Source organism: Barbatula barbatula, assembly GCF_947034865.1.
Source record: "Barbatula barbatula genome assembly, chromosome: 7".
NCBI classification, from domain to species: Eukaryota; Metazoa; Chordata; class Actinopteri; order Cypriniformes; family Nemacheilidae; genus Barbatula; species Barbatula barbatula.
The window spans coordinates 759,038-775,354 of record NC_136770.1 but is presented as its reverse complement, the minus strand read 5'-3'; the positions used below and the strand labels follow the sequence as shown (position 1 = coordinate 775,354).

Here is a 16,317-nt window from a genome sequence, read left to right as displayed (position 1 = left end):
AAGTAATGTATGAAGGACATGGTTACACAAAATCTTTATATATATACACACATTCAAATATAATAATAATGCACATTATTTCGAATGCACTTAAAATAGAACTTAACTGTAAACTAAAATAAAAAAACGATACAAAAATACACGAAAAACAACCATAAATAAATGCGTGTTAATAACTTGGTTATTTGGCAACAATGGCAAATTATGTTTTTGTAAAAACTCCTTTGCACTCCAGAACAACTACACCTTTAATAATCTATGGAAAAGATGGCGATTTAAAAGCATTGAACAAGCGCAGAACAGTGGTTTTAGTGAAAGCACCTTGTCGATGAGTTTGTACGGCTCCTCCAGACTGATGTAGAAGATGGACTCAGTGCGAAAGTGTTCCCTGAACTCATGCTGTTTAATCTACAAAACAAACCGGTCTCCCATCATCCCCGCAATGCTGTCATACGGTCATCACCCACAAAACTGAATGAATCCTTTTCACATTAACGCACCTCAAATCGTACACATTTTCTGCGGATGACGGCAACTTCATTGGACTGGAGAGGGGCCACCTCGTGTTTCACTGTGAACGCCAACTTTTTCAGGTTGATCCATTTGTCTGGAAGTGACTGAAGGAGTGTGTGTGTCAGTGAAACAGCAGAATGTGTTGTGTTGTGTGTACAGTATGCGAGCGGGTCACCTCCAGCAGGATATAGTTGTGTTCGGGCAGCTGTTGGTTGTATGTTTTCAGCAGGCCTGCCGTGGCTTTCAGAGGTTTAAAGTGTTGCTCTGTGCTCAGCTGACGGTCCCGGATGGCCATCAGGTGACCCATGATTTCCACCAGTTTACTGTAATCCCCGTCGGTGACGGTCTTTGCCAACCCGAGCTCTGTGTTCCCGATAAATGATGCCAAGTCTTGCACGCTAGACAAAACAGAGAGACATGCGCGTGCTTGCTTTGGATCTTAAGTTATTTTGACGTGTTTCGTTTTTCCGCATGGAGAGATGCGTTACCTGTTGTTGACATGGTTGAGCAGGTGCTCTTTGAACATCCAGCTCCATTTCTTGACGATGTTCATGAGAGATATTTTGAAAGGTTTGATGTCCACCTGACACCAGCCACAGAACACCCTCTTCTCCTCCAACACGAGCACCTTCTCGTAAAGATCCTCAAACTCGCTGATCTACAGACAAACAGGATATTCATTCCATTTCATGACCTCATGGAAACCTGTGTAGCTCAACAGGTAAAGCACAGATTTTAGCTTTTCAAAATTGCATCAATGTTTATCGATATATCTTTATTCTGCAGATTTTATTTAACCCACATCTACCTGTTCTCTGAAGTTCTGCAGTTTGGGAGGGTTTTTAGGCAGCTCGTAATCTGCATAAAGCTCCGCCTCCTCTGCGGAAAGGGCGTGTCCATACAGCAGAAACTGCCTCATAAACTCCGCCCTGTCTCCGGTCCAGAGGTAGCGATAGGAGTCAAAGGAAAGTTGGAACTCTTTGACTTTAGTGATAGCTTCACGTGCACGGCTACGCACCAGCTGAGCTAACCCTGCTAACTCGGGTATCTGATCTACATCCGCCTAAAAAAAGAACAAAGACAGATGTAGATTTATATTCTCAAAGTCACGTTTGAATGATTATGATTTAAACACACATGAATGCCAGCACAAGCTCAAATCAACCAGTGGCAACCACAGTTAAGGGCGGGTCAATCAAAAAAGGACAGAAGCTTATTGGTCAGTTACGTTTCGCTATAGAATTTGACCTTACAATGAATCTTTTACAGTTTAAAATTCCAGGAATTTTGGGGATCAAGAGAAGGTTTTATGACAAAACAACATTTCCCATCATTGGCATTCCAAGAGTGAGAAAATGCATAATATATACAAACAGCATTTCAAATGGATAGTGCATTTTCAGATTTCAACTAAAGATTATGAGGGCACACACATTTTAAAAAGAGAATGACCCACATTGATAAACTATTCGCAATAAACGCTGCAATATTTCATGAAAAAATGTATTGTCATTTTTTATTTCACTGGGACTTTAAATAAAGACGCACAGTACATCATACATAAACATAACTTAACGGGACTGTATGAAGGATTTATCAATACGAACCTGATACGTCTCAGACTGTTTGACCTTGGCTACTCTTTTCATGAATGAGGCCATTTTGAAAATATCTGCTACCATCTGGTCTATGACGTCGTAGAAGTTGGCCTTCTTGGACAGGTCGAGTGAAGGGTGAAAGGTCATGTCTGAGGTCAGGGTCAGCTGAACTTCAAACAGAGGAGCGATGCGAAGCAATGGATCCGTGTTCTCCACTAAATACTGCAGAGAACATCGTACGGCACTGCAGAACCCAGAGAGAACCGTTCTGTCCACGTGTTCTGTGTAAGACTGCCATGACTCAGAGTCTACATCAGCACCGAGAAGAACCGCATTATCCTGAACACAAACCACAGAGAGAGAGAACGAGATTTAAAACATCTTCAAAACTTCGGTTTAGCCCCTTGACGATTTCCTTTACAAGGTATGATATACATTTCCAATCTGTAACGTTTGCCTCTCTATTGCCATCTTTGTTGGAAATATAAAATTGCAGGTGTGTAGAAGTCAAATGAGGCCAAACTGACATTTCGTATGACAGCTCAACTTATAAACCATTATTATATGCTTAACATGGTGAATTATACGATTTCTTTATTTTTCATTTAATAGTTTGTTGTTTCCTCATTGCAGTTTAATAGTTCTGAATGAAACACCTGCACGAGCTCATGTATCTTCTCTCCTGTCTGCGTGATGAGAGCGTACTGCCGATGGAAGTTCTCCTCTACATCTGCGAGGTTGAGCAGGTTGCCGCGGCGACTGGTCCGGCGAGTGATGCAGGCGGAATGACTGAAAACTCCCATCAGGCCCTGCAGCTTGTCCACGTTGGCCTTGCTCTTCTGCACACGCTCGGACACACCGCGCACCAGATCACACGCGCTACAGGAACACACAACATGATGAAGGTCAGCTCACCCCCCCAAAAACACAACTTGTTGTCATGTACCTAAGTTGTTTCATGAATATTGACTCTTTAGCCAATGAAAGCGAATGGTGACTGTGACTGACTAACATCTTACCTGCTCATACTGACATATTAAAAATCTCTTTATTCATGCAGGTGATCGTGATGTGAAAGTACAGGTGTGTCACCTTCTGATGTATTCAGTGAGGTCTTCATCACTCCACCGCAGGTCTTTTAACGCTGGCCTCAGTTTACGTCTCACTTCCTCCAGCTCTGACTCCACCAACCGCAGCTCAACCGCCAGAATAGTGCGGTCTAGTTCATTATACCACTGACAGATCTGAGACAGAGTACTGGTGTACTACAAACACCAAAACACAACTTATATTACTATTTATGTGACATTTTTAGAGTCAATTATATGACAAAATTTAAGCTACTTTTCAGAAATATGATACAATGAAAGAAGACGTTAATTAGACAAATATATTCAAATCAATGTAAAGGAAAAACAGACGGAAGGAGCGTATGATATCAAATTATTTCCATGACTGCAAAAACGTGTTCAAATTGTGGGTTTATCTTAAAAAGTAAACTACTGTGTCATAATCCGATACATGACGTGTCTGATGGGTGCAAGTGCTTTTTTTTGGAGCATCTATTGGCATTACAAAGACAAGGAGAGCCGGCATATTTATTTTTTAAATAAAAACATATTCATATACACATGAGATGGCAGGGAAGTTGGATTCTAAATCCCTTCAATGTCCTAAATGTATTGAAAATAACCTATTCTATAGAGATCGAGTCATTCCTCAATAAAGCATCGTTCGGATTCAAAGCCACTTACTAAACGCATAAGAGACGCTTTTCAAGGCACAACATATTAAAAAATCATACAGACAGAGACACGTGTGATCTCACCAGGTGAAGCGTTTCCCGTTTGGAGTACAGATTCAAAGCCGCTTTGGGAATGTTGTGAGTCGTCAGATTACTCAGATACTTCACCTCCCTCAAAACTGATGTCAACTTAAACACACACAACACAGAGAGAATATGTCTGGTGTTTACATATTTACACCTAAAGCAGCTATATCATCACTTTGGAAATATAAGGTTCTACCTGCCGTGTTTGTCTAAACTCTCATTCTGTGATTTATTGTGATTTTTTTCATAACCATTATGAGTTGAATGAATTCGTCACATCTTTACTTCGGACTTAAGATAGGATGATAGATACTATGGGCGTGTGTTCTTACAGCAGGGTTAAAGTTCACGCTGTACAGGCCGCTCTCCTCGTCCAATAAGAGCAATGGTTCATTTAGATGGTTGTGGCACAACTCGTCCAATCCAGCGCTCCAGTTATTATAGACCTCTTCATCCAGCTGATCCAAGACCTCCAATAAACATTCACACACCCGCAACACCTGCTGTGCTTCAGGACTGTCTAACGGCCTAACACACACACACACACACACACAGGTATGACATCATCAAATATGGCAGAAGTATAGCACACCGGTGTGTGTATGTGTGGAGTGGGTTTGTTTACATATGTGCAAGCTGACTGAGGTTACTGCGGTTACACAGGATCCGATCTCTCAGTTCTTGAGACCATTTCAGGTTACCGGCAACATTTGGCATGTTTTTAGCAAGAACTGGACAGGCCAACTACAAACAAAACACAAACAAACAACAACAGGAAAAGTGTTTCAAGGGACAGTTCAAACTAAAATGAGAATTCTTTCATCATTTATCCATCCTCAAACCTGCATTACCACATTTTAAGATATTTCGAAGAAGGTTGATAATGAAACTCCATTGACCTCCATTGTATGAACCCAAAACCACTGAGACATTTCTCAAAATATCGTCTTTTGTGTTCCACTGAAGATAGCATCAGATGTTCACCTTCTCTCTCTGGTCGTCCAGTGTTTGCTGACAGATGTGGATCTCCTCTTCAAACATGACCAGCAGCTGATTGTAATTTGGTGCAAAAAGCTGGTGAACCCTCGGCCTCTCCAACAGCGTCCCAAAGATCTGCAGGAGCTGCACACATGTACACACAGATGATCCACAGGATTTTCACAGACGCACAGTCACATCACTACGATTACGAACGCTGTTACCTTGAACGCAGACTCTAAACCCGGAGAATGTTGGAAAGCCAAGTTTATCACAGTTCCCAATCTCTGATCAAAATCTCGGTACTGTTCCATTAAGCGATGATAGTCACCCACAAACTCCTAAAACACAGCCAAGAGAATGTACAGTATATGAATGTGTGTGTCTGCTGTGTTTCAGGATTTGTGTAGGTGGGGTAGTACCTTGTTGTCGTAGTCGAGTGGATTGTATTTGCTTTCTCTCAGAGTTCTCCAGCTGTCCAAGAACTCGTCGTTCATGCCGTACACCATCTCGCTGAGAATCTTTCCTCTAGAGCCGCCCAACTCCACGCGCTCCAACTTCAGAAAATCCAGAGCGGAGGCAAACAACTCCTGATGCAAAAAAACATAACAAAGGAGCTGAAGGTTGCAAACTCGTTCCTGATATTTACACAACAGCTCAACACGTTTCTTTCCCAAGAATATTTTTTGATTGCATAACGTATTATACATTTTCTATAATTAAAATACCACAAAATCTGTGCTCCACCTGGATCCATCTTGGGGCCCCCCAAGATGTTGCCCTAGATTCTCTAGACACTAGAGAGCTTTCGATTGGCCAGAAAAGATTTACGAGAAGCTGAAGTACAGAATGATTGTCATAAAAGTAATAATGTTTATATAATCTAAATGTGCCTTTTTTCAGTGTTTGTGTGTCCTAGTTTATAGATATCACTAGAGCTAACACGTTCATACTCAAAAACGGACATTTTCATGGGGACTTAGATAAATGATTTGTCATCCTAACAAAAGACCCATCATCATACTGAATACTTAAAAATGCCAACGGTGTCACTTGTGTGTCTGTAAATATGTATATTTTTGTGTACATAGCAATGATGTCTACTGCATTCTATCCTATCTATAGTCTGTGGATTGTCGTTTCAGAAAGTTTGTCATTGTACTTACATACAAATATAAGCTGGTTGACCAACTTACAATTTTTAAATATATTCGATTATGTTTTACACTTTTATTCATGATCTTTTTCACACGCATGCAATCACCTCAATCATGTGCAGTCTCTCCATGATACAGTCATTGTTGTGAAAGACGAGTTCAGACGGAAAGTCCCAGGTTTTGACCGTGTGTCCCATGCGCCTGTAGGGTCCATCGGGTGTCAACTTGTCTCTGTAATGTCGGAAACTCCGCTTGAACACCCGAAACACCTGTATGGCCTTCCGGACCCGGTCCACCCCCTCCTCTAACTCCATTTTGAACAGTTCCTCAGGAATCAGATACAGAGATGCCTGCACAACCACACGCACCCGTTACAGTAAAGATCTTGTGTTAAACTTCTATGTGATAAATTCACCTTGTCGATGAGCAGGTTGGAGAACTCGGTGAGTAGTGTGACGATGTGTTTGGGGTGACAGTAGAAGTGTGAATGCGTCCAGATAAGAGCGAGTGTGTGAAACAGAGCCGGGATCAGATGCTCCAGATCACTGAAGCTCCGCTCCTCAAACGCACATATGAGTCGACGCAGCGTACGCAGGTGAAGATCAATGTCCTCTGCCTCCACCACCGCTATAAAATAAGAGAACAGGAGTACAGTCAATACTGTATACTACAACCTTTCATTTGTCAGATCTTTAACCACAGTCACAACACACGACGCAAATCAAAGAAACATACACCACTGTTGAAATGTTTAGGGTCATGAAATGTTTCTCTTGACTGTACAAACCTTTTGATGTAAGGCTTTTGCTTAATGCGTTACTGTGTATTTGTGCAAACGTGTGTGTTGTAAACTCTGTTTACCGTGGTTGATTTTTTGAATGATGTCACAGAAAGGTGAATAATAACTGCTGTTGATCCTCTGCAAAATGTCCAGCACCCGATCGACCTTTGGGTTCTGAAGCTGCACATAAAAACTAAATTAGGTTCAATTACAATCCTATAAATATATGAAATGGCACACTTCCTCTTTACATTTCTAGGTTTTTCAATATGAACTCAACGTAAAATTCATGATAGATGTCTTAAATGAATAGTGAATATTTGGCAAAATACATAAAATACATGAGCAAGTGAAGTCCATTCAAGGTTTCCATTTATTTATATCAGTGTGTACTCAACCCACGTCTCTACCAAATGAGCATCAAAAACACTGTCGTTTTCAATCTTGAGAAGTTTACAATCCACTCCCATTGTAGAAAATAATACTAATTCAAGTTTGAGTAAAAAATGACATTTCAGTTTTTAAGTGAACAATACCTTTAAAGGCGGGGTGTCCGATTTCTGAATTACGTTTGTCGGGCCGACCTTATAGCCAATCAGCAGTAATGTGGACAGGATGGACATTAGTCGAGCCGAGCGCTGACGAAAGCCAAAGATTGGGGTGTGTCTGTTTATGTGATTTGAACATCAACAACGGCTAAGAGAAATCGTACACCCTGCCTTTAAATCCAATTCACAATTGACATGAAAGCACACACAGTGAAAGTAATGCTGCACTTCATCTCCACCTGTTTCTGGATTCCTAATAAATTGGCTCTCTGATTGGCCCAGAAACTGAGCTCCGCCGTGGGGCCCGGGTGGTCCCCCTCACGCAGGAGTTTAGAAGAGTCCCGCTGCAGCACAGAGCCCATCAGCTGAACCCACTGAATCACCATGGTCTCAATCGAGTACAATAGCGTTCTGTCGATCAGACACGAATCCGAGCTACACACACACACAAGCTTTCATGAGCCGGTTCACTGTGAGATGAGAGGATGATGGAGGGACACGCACAGAATGATACCTGAGCTGATGCTCGTCTCTTCTCTCCACACACAGCGGCAGAGGAAGCAGAATCTGACCGTGAGCTCGTCCTCTCAGTGTGACCGCCAGACTGCGCAGATGCTCCAGGTGTGTGCAAATGTCCTGACCAACCACTCGAGGCCAGACGCGCTGATTTAACGGACATCCCATCAGCGAGACAAACACCTGCACAAGCACAGCATCACTGAGAACGACTGAAAGACATCATGATGTCCAAGCTTACCTCTTCGTTCTGTTTACCTGAGAGATGATGAAGGGAGTATAATCAAGGGGTAGTGCGGGAACCTCTCCAAGCCACAGCTGAGATCTAAAGGAGGCTTTGGAGACGACCCCCTTTTTCTTCTTCAGGACACACAGAAGTTTGGTCTTCCAGGACGAGGAGCTCTTTTGGGAGGAAAAGACCGATGTAGCGCTTTCAGAAGCGAAAGCACTCGAAACAAGTGAGGACTTATTTCGTACACCAAACAGCCGATCAGTGTACTGAACGAAAAAAAGAACGCTCCACAGCGGCCAGAAGACCAGCGTGACAGACGCATGAGAATATACTCACCTGTTCATCTCCAGCATGCAGTGTTCCTCCCGGTCCCATGAAGAGAATCAGATACTCTCGCCAGCTCTGGTCCAGAAAGTCCAGCAGGGCTCTCTGATTCTCCTCCAGTCCGATAAAACGGTTCCACTTGTCTGTTTTGAGTCGTAGAACAGTGAAAGCCTGCTCCCTCAGAAAGTCCACTCGCTCATCCGAGACGGCGCTCACCTTCACCTGCTCCAGAGGAACACGGACACCAGGTTCTGCCATGCTGAGAGATGTGTCAAAGTATCTCTTCAAGCATCTACCCAGACACAAAACAACTGTTTATCTGAATATTGGCTTCCAGCAGATCTCACTGATCACCATGCGAGTCTCCAGTGGGAATCTGAAACCCTCCAGTGGGTCACTCAGGTCACTATGGCAACAGGATCAATGGCCGTTTTGTACCTGCGTCTGTGTGTGTAAGAAACTCACACCTGCTGTTCATGAAACCTTAGAGTGTGATAACCTGATACTCACACACACACACACACACACACACATCATGGTGTGCATATCTGATACACAATCATTCATGAAACACATCTCTAGAGCTTAATCCATAATCCTAAAGCCTCATTTTACATTAAGCATCAATTGAACGGCATCTTTAAGTTATTAACGTATAAAACGTAACATACACATCATGCATAAAGTGTTCATACACACATATAACTGTATGATGTGCACATATTTAAAGGGACAGTACACCCAAAAATGGTTGGATCTTCGTTTACTCATCCTCCAGTTGTTGCATATCTATATAAATGTCTTCGTTCTGATGAACACAAAAGAACATATTTTGAAGAATGTAGGACAGTTCTGGGGCACTTTTGACAACCGTTGACATTTTACCTACAATGGAGTCGATGGTGACCCAGAACTGTTTGGTTACAAGCATTTTTCCAAATATCTTCCTCTGTGTTCATCGGATTTGGATGAACCAGTTTTGGGTGAACCGTCCCTTTAAGTTAAACCCTGATATGTGCATGGAAAATTAAACTTACTAAAATACTGCCCTCTACTGATGCCAACGGGCCCATGCAGGGTTTCGATGACAAAGGGAATTTAATAAATGCTCTTTTAGCATAATAGATGGCAGTAAAACAAAGAATATAACATCTTAAAAGCATTTAAAATATCTATCTAGCATTCCTGCGGTTGCTGAAGTACATAATGTATACAGAACACTTTTTGAATTGCAGGCGTAAACTAAGACTGTAGAGTGAATTCAGATAGATTGAGACAGTTTTCCAGTCATCTCAGAGTGAAAACATGTCGAGATCCACCTGAATACACCCAATATTTTCACATTTCTGTGAAGAATGAACCGCCGTTCATGCTGTCATTTTAAAACTGTAACACACACAGTATTAAACTATGTTGCTTTGAGGTACCCAAATGTACCCCGTATAGGTCATTGAGATAATGTAAGCATACTGAACATGTGCATACCCAGCAAACTCTATTCTGCAGAAAGTGTCACTTCGAACACATGCATCACTATCAAGAGGAAAAAGTGAAAACAAACATTTGGTTACGAATAGTCATAAGGTTTCCGACTTTAATCGTGTTCCATTTAAAGAAAAACGTTGTACAAAAGTAACATCAAATTTTACACGTTTAAAAAGTAATCGAAATGAGAAGTCTTTCATACAACACAATCAATATTAGACTACATAAACTGTGGCTATAAACAGCTTGGCGCTGAAGAAAACAAAGAAAACGGAAGAGACATTATGAATGTTACAGGTATAATCTGAAGAGCAAGAAGAACGATACGAGAAAAGTAAGTTTATTACAGGATTGTTTGAATTCGCCGCCCACAGACGTGTTCCGGAGGACAAGACCAAGAGCGCCAACATGACATCCAATGATAAAAAAAGTCGAATCAAAGAGTGAAGACACGTTCGGGCGAAGGCCGGCTGAGAGGGAATAGAGGATAAAAATGGACAGATCATGAGTAAGATTCCCTCGCAGCAGACATCACTTCACTCACTCCAACACATTCTGGGTACCATAACATCCATGGAACAATCACACTCTCTCAAACCATCGTCACCTGAACAAATACGTGAGCAAAAGTAAAAACACATGCAACTCCAGCATCGTATACTACAGATTATGATACAAAATAAGGCATTTCCGTGTACGTCTTTTCACGTGTACAAGAGCGAGTTCATATGAGCACGTAGATGCTTGTGTACGTGTATGCAACTGGAACAACTTTTAATGTCTTGGGTTTTTTTTTTGCCTTGTTGTTTGTACAAAAGACTGCTATTGGACATAAATGGAGAAGTCATTTTTAAAATATATATATTTATAATATATATATATATATATATATTTATCATATATATAAAAATTGATAGTGAAAAGCAGACGAGCTGTGAATGTGGGCGGGATTTTGGTCACTCCATAACTTCACTGGCAGACACAGTGACTAGCTGGAGCGGGAGGTCGGAGTTTGAAAGGAGGTCCTGGGTGCCGGCTTGTTGCAGATTGGTCAGGATGAGAGTGGCTCCGCCCCCGGTGATGATGGTGTCCGAGGGGGCGGCCGCCGCTTCCATCTGACCCGCCCCAGCGTTGGAGTTGAGCCCTTTTTTGTTCAGGTGAGTTTTAATATGTTTGGCCAAATGGTCGCTGCGCATGAAACGTTTGGAGCACTCCGGACACACAAACTTCTTCTCTCCTGAAAAACATATATACAACTTTTTAAATGTGCGCAGGGCACGTTCACGCTGATTCAACCACAGTTCATAGATGTTTTGTGTACCTGTGTGTGTTCTGCGGTGACGCTGGAGCTCGTCGCTGCGGGTGAATCTCTTTCCACAGTAACTCCATGAGCAAATGAATGGTCTCTCTCCTGAGTGCCAGCGGAGGTGAGCTCGGAGGTGAGACGTCTTGCCGTACACCTTACCGCACCCTGGGATGTGACAAATGTGTTGCTTCTTCTTCCCCATACCCGAACCTCTGAAATAAGGGCGTGCACAAGTACAAAATTAAGTAGAATGTCTTGCACATCAAAGTATGTTTTTTGAAGGGACAGTAACACCCAAACATTTTTATTTTGTCATCATTTCCTCACCTTCAAGTTGCAAATCTGTATAAATGTATTTGTTCTGATGAACACAGAGCAAGATATTTGGACGAATGCTTGTAACCAAACAGTTCTGAAAAAATACTTAATCATTATCATCCACACAAAAGATGATATTTAAAAAATGTGGGACAGCAAACAGTTCTGGGGCACTTTTGACTACCATTGTAATTTTTCCATCTATGGAAGTCAATGGGGGCGAGATCAGTTTGGTGGCAAGCATTCTTCCAAATATCTTTCACTGTGTTTAACCAAATAAAGAAAAGCATATAGGTATGCCACTAATGTGGAGAGGGAGTAATTCATGACAGAATTAAAATTTTTGGGTGAACTGTCCCTTTAATGATGAGCACGTGCACACTACCTTCCTCCAGCCTCTTTGCAGTTCGGGCAAGTGCAGGCCACCCTACGTAGCCTCTTTCCCTCTTGCCCCGCCCCCTCCATATCATCGTCGACCATCCGCACACGAAGATGTGACAAATCACTGGTGTTCAGGGTGGAATTGGACCAATCGTCAGACTCCGGTTCTTCTTTGATCTGGATATCTGCAAAATGAGAGAAGGGTCTATGGTCTGTGCATGAGACCTCAAATCAATGTTTGCTTAAAGAGCATCACTGTAAATATTATTCACATGTAAATATCCAAATTTATATTTCAAGATTGGTTTTACATACCTGAATGGCCTTCTGTGTTCTCCTCTTGCTGGTACTGACCAACAGAGTTGACCGTGACTGTCTGAAGGTTGGGGATCTGACCGACAGCCCCTGTGGCCCCGGACTGGCCGAGAGAAAGGGTCTGCACAGGGGCGAGGGTAATCTGAGAGGACGACACACCGCCGGCTGTCGGCATCTGCAGATTCTGCAGGTTTTGAACTCCCTGAACCTGGAAGGTCTGCCACTGGATCTGCCCAGTTTGAGAGACGGTTTGCGCTTGAATCAGAAAGGTACCAGCGTTCAACAGCTGCACGCTCTGTAGTGTCTGCGCCCCACCGTCGGCCGCCTGTGCTGGTAAAATCTGCACCACCTGCTCGCCGCCGGCGTTGTGGTTCTGCTGGATATAGGACGGATCATGTTGACCGGCTGACACAGCGGTAGCTTGCGTGAGAACCCCGGTGCCATCTATCGTCTCTGGCAGAGACGTCGTTGTGGAAGAGGTGGTGGTTGGCACAAAGGTGTTAGCATTGTTGGCGTTTAGCGGCTCTGTGCATTTTCCGCCAGCGCTTCCACCCTGGTTCTCGCTTGCCACGGAGGCGGGACCGGTCATGATGAGCTGGCCGTCCGCGGTAATGCTCGTGGCTATGGTCTGAGCACCAGCCAACCCCAGAGACTCGAGATCCATGTTACTCAAGCTGTTTAACGGCACTAACGTGATATTGCCCGGCAGCCCCATAGGTACGTTGGTGACGATCTGGCCCTGCCCGCCAAACCCCGAGCCGGCCAACGAGACGGTGGGAATATGCTGTAAGTGCCCCGTTTGACTCAGCAGGCTCTGGAGGTCGTTGGCGCTCGTGGCGATTCCTTGAGTTCCGTCTGGAAGGATGGCGATGTCTGTGCCAAGCGTGGCTCCGTCCGCAGTGGCTGCTGCATAGCTTAATGACGCCCCGTCCGTCCCCTGGAGGTGGGGGATGACCTGGTACTGCACCCCGTTGGCACCGGTGCCATCTACCCCTGCTGTAACAAAAACAGGCTGGGTCTGCCCTGCCATAGTCTGTAGCGGCACAACGTATTGCCCGTTGCTGCTCAGAAGTCCTCCGCTGGATACCTGCACCACCGTCGTCTCGTCTTTACCTGAGCTCACAGGCGTCAGAACTTCCCAGCGATCCGATGAGCCCGTCAGTTGGATGTCCGTGAGGTCTGTGGTCTGCCGAAGAGTGATATGGAAAAAATCACATCATTCATTGTGCAACACGTGTAATAAACAGTAGGAATTTGATTAAATAAATCAGCAAAATCAAATCATTTCTAATTTGGTACTTTAGGTTGGGTTCAATTGTTCGTATACTCTCAAACATGGCGTCTTTTAACATCTGTGTATCCGTTAACAAAGATGAACGAAAAATAATTGAAAAAGCGAAATCTAAATCCCCACAAAGAGCTTGTGATTGCAGGCAGCAGCTCCAGGGTGAACGGTGGAGCTGTGGGGGATCTGCGAGAGACCGGGCAGGGGTGGAGGCTTCTCCCGGCGGAGGGGTCCTCCCCTATCGTGGGGGTGACCCGGGATCACCGCAGGTAAAGCGGGCAAGGCGACGGTGGCGAGTCTGTCCGACCCACAATGGGCGGGTTTAAAAGGGTAAGAAAGTGGGTGGCCGTACAAGCCGAAGGCTCACAGGAAGCGTTCGACATTTCCCCCCAATATTTAAAACGTGTGAACATCACCAAAACACCCCGCGAGACAGCGACGGGGAATCGAGAAAGCAAAATTAGGGGGGACCGAATACCTGGTCCTGGGCGCCGCCGGCGGGCTGCAGAAAGTCGCTCTGACTGCTGTCCACGTCCAAGGCAGCCATTTCCTGCTGTTTCGCTGGCTGTTCTGGGGCTACGGAGACACAGCGAGAGAGAGAAAACTCAAAACAAATTCATGCTCACCGAACTCCCACCTCGAAAAAGGCGGAGATTAGCCTCCTAACCGCCTGGAATTTAAACGAATCGGGCGGTTCTTGCGCTCTTTGCGTTGCCCGAGCGACGCTAGTCAGAAATGTTTACTTTGTTAAAGTCAAGGCTAGCTGGCTAACGGTTAGCGTCGCCGCTGAGAAAGATTAAACACTGAGCTAGCTCGCTTGGCTAATGGCTCTCCAAACTCACCGGCGGCGCTGTGCTTCGATCGGGCTAAGTGTTACGTACCAGTCATAGCGTGAAAAGGTAAAAAATCGGAGCTTTATCTGTTCATTTAAACTCCAAACATGATTGTTTTAATCAAAGGCGGGTTGTGATCGGAGATTCGGGTCGATTTTTTTCTTATTTTTTGATTGACGGTGCGGGAAACACAAAAGGTGGGGCTTCGGAGGGTGCCAGTGAAATTTGCGTCGCGTAAGCGGAAGTCCCGCCCTTCTTCTACGACGCCATTGGCCGCGTGAATCGACACGCCGCACGCGGAGTGGTCGAGCCGCGCGTCCGTCAGATTCGCGGCTCAGCCGTTTCCTGTTTGTTGTTCGCAGACGCGGAGGCTCTCTGGAAGTCGGGCTGGAATTGTTCACATATGGCAGGAAGTTCGTCGCAGCTCCAGTGGCCATTACAATAAAAGCACAGCACCAAACTAATTGAGAAATATCTTGTACGTTTGAATGTGACGGCTTTCTGCGAAGGCTTGATTTAGGTTCGTGTAAAAAAAACGGAATGATGTTACACTTCACTCAAAATCGAGTGTGACAAAGCTTGGACGCCGCAAGATGTAATGTTTGCTTGTCGTTTTCGGTTTAGCCACCTGTGCAAACAGCGCTTTGGGGAAACAGATGTGACCCCGGAGGTCCTCAGAGCTCGTGTCATCAACCACATCACCTGCTCATCTCTTCACCGTTCTTAAAGTGTGTTGGCACAGAAGCTAAAATGGTATTTTGGTTTATTACAGGAATGGTTCATTTAGTTAGATACCACACACTTCTCTAATGTATTTATTATTCTTTTTAACCACAAAGGCCACGTTGAGATGATCTTCCAGTGAGACCTGAGCAAGATGGCGACATGTTTATCATAAGCACAGATGCATATTTTGAACATCCAGTACAACAGAGAATTAGAGAGTCGTATCACCTATTAAATAAAAAACATGATTTCTATAATAGGAAAGGAAATTATTCCATATTAGACATCGTTCCCCAAGTTACATGCTCCGAGTTAACCTAAGGAACCTTCGTCACACAAAAAATGATTCTATACTGCCCCACATCTACTGTGTTAAGTTTTTGTTTTGCAGATCTTAAAACTAGTAAATATTAGTAGAAATATTTCTATCTAGTTCCATTAAAATACCAATTATTAAGAATTCAGAAAAGTAACTTGTAGAAAAGAAAAGTGTTTCAACAGAAAACTACTTTCAGGATATAGCACTTTTTTACTACAACTAGTCGAGACTGAATGGGTGGCAACTTCAGAGGCACCTAAAGTTCAACTAAGTGAATAAGCAATTTGTTACTTCAAAATAGATGTAAAAGAAGGTATTGGGCCACGCATGTTAACATGATTTGGTCTAACCACTTTCACGTTTTTCAATTAACCAATAATAACAATTCTGTCATCATTTTCTCACCCAAGGTTGTTTCAAACCTGCATATATTGCTTTGTTCTGTTAAACACAAAGAACGATATTTGAAGGAATTTTAGCAATTGTCAGCTCTGGGACATCATCCACTACCATAGTAGGGAAAAAAAGATGAACACAAAGTGAGATATTTTGAAGAATTTAGAAAAACAAACCGTTCTGGGGAACTTTTGAGTTTTAATAATTTAATATTTCATATTATGGTAGTCGATGATGCCCAGAAGTAAAAATTGCTAACATTCTTGCAAATATCTTTAGGTGTTCATCAGAACAAAGTGATTTATACAAGTATGAAATTACAGGAGTGTGAGTAAATGATAATAGAATTGTCATTTTGGGTGAACTCTCAAATTAAACTCTTTGGTTTTGTGATGGTGAATTGGGATTTGTTCGGCATTTACAGTGTTTGGTGGAGCATACTAAGAAACAATAACTTAGTAACAACATAAGGACC

The 16,317-nt window shown here is 43.4% G+C and overlaps 2 protein-coding genes across 5 annotated transcripts in view; both read right to left on the bottom strand.

Annotated features, from left to right (window-relative positions):
• dnah9l (dynein, axonemal, heavy polypeptide 9 like) overlaps positions 1–8,736 on the bottom strand; it is a gene marked incomplete at its 5' end in the record, with an annotated part of 35,194 nt that extends 26,458 nt beyond the window's left edge. The window contains 22 exons of the mRNA XM_079460046.1: positions 322–408; positions 501–617; positions 689–911; positions 1,002–1,171; positions 1,322–1,576; positions 2,121–2,450; positions 2,768–2,990; positions 3,204–3,376; positions 3,940–4,044; positions 4,275–4,470; positions 4,568–4,686; positions 4,927–5,064; positions 5,145–5,261; positions 5,343–5,510; positions 6,185–6,427; positions 6,493–6,704; positions 6,939–7,038; positions 7,395–7,496; positions 7,616–7,841; positions 7,921–8,105; positions 8,181–8,324; positions 8,491–8,736. Of these exons, the coding sequence (XP_079316172.1) occupies positions 322–408; positions 501–617; positions 689–911; positions 1,002–1,171; positions 1,322–1,576; positions 2,121–2,450; positions 2,768–2,990; positions 3,204–3,376; positions 3,940–4,044; positions 4,275–4,470; positions 4,568–4,686; positions 4,927–5,064; positions 5,145–5,261; positions 5,343–5,510; positions 6,185–6,427; positions 6,493–6,704; positions 6,939–7,038; positions 7,395–7,496; positions 7,616–7,841; positions 7,921–8,105; positions 8,181–8,324; positions 8,491–8,736 (3,879 nt within the window). The remainder of the gene's footprint in view (positions 1–321; positions 409–500; positions 618–688; positions 912–1,001; positions 1,172–1,321; positions 1,577–2,120; positions 2,451–2,767; positions 2,991–3,203; positions 3,377–3,939; positions 4,045–4,274; positions 4,471–4,567; positions 4,687–4,926; positions 5,065–5,144; positions 5,262–5,342; positions 5,511–6,184; positions 6,428–6,492; positions 6,705–6,938; positions 7,039–7,394; positions 7,497–7,615; positions 7,842–7,920; positions 8,106–8,180; positions 8,325–8,490) is intronic.
• A 1,322-nt stretch (positions 8,737–10,058) lies between these two features.
• sp3b (Sp3b transcription factor) lies at positions 10,059–14,591 on the bottom strand. 4 transcript variants are annotated; one of them, XM_079459603.1, is made up of 6 exons: positions 14,411–14,591; positions 14,047–14,144; positions 12,284–13,469; positions 11,973–12,180; positions 11,285–11,481; positions 10,059–11,200 (listed from the first exon to the last, which is right to left on the bottom strand). In XM_079459603.1, the coding sequence occupies exons 2-6, from the start codon at positions 14,113–14,115 to the stop codon at positions 10,920–10,922; spliced, it is 1,941 nt and encodes a 646-aa protein (XP_079315729.1). In that variant the 5' UTR covers positions 14,116–14,144; positions 14,411–14,591; the 3' UTR covers positions 10,059–10,919. The 4 variants fall into 4 exon arrangements, with proteins under 4 accessions (XP_079315729.1, XP_079315727.1, XP_079315728.1 ...); XM_079459601.1 differs by having other exon boundaries at positions 14,450–14,591; XM_079459602.1 differs by having other exon boundaries at positions 11,973–12,153; positions 14,450–14,591.
• Between the last annotated feature and the right edge of the window lie 1,726 nt (positions 14,592–16,317).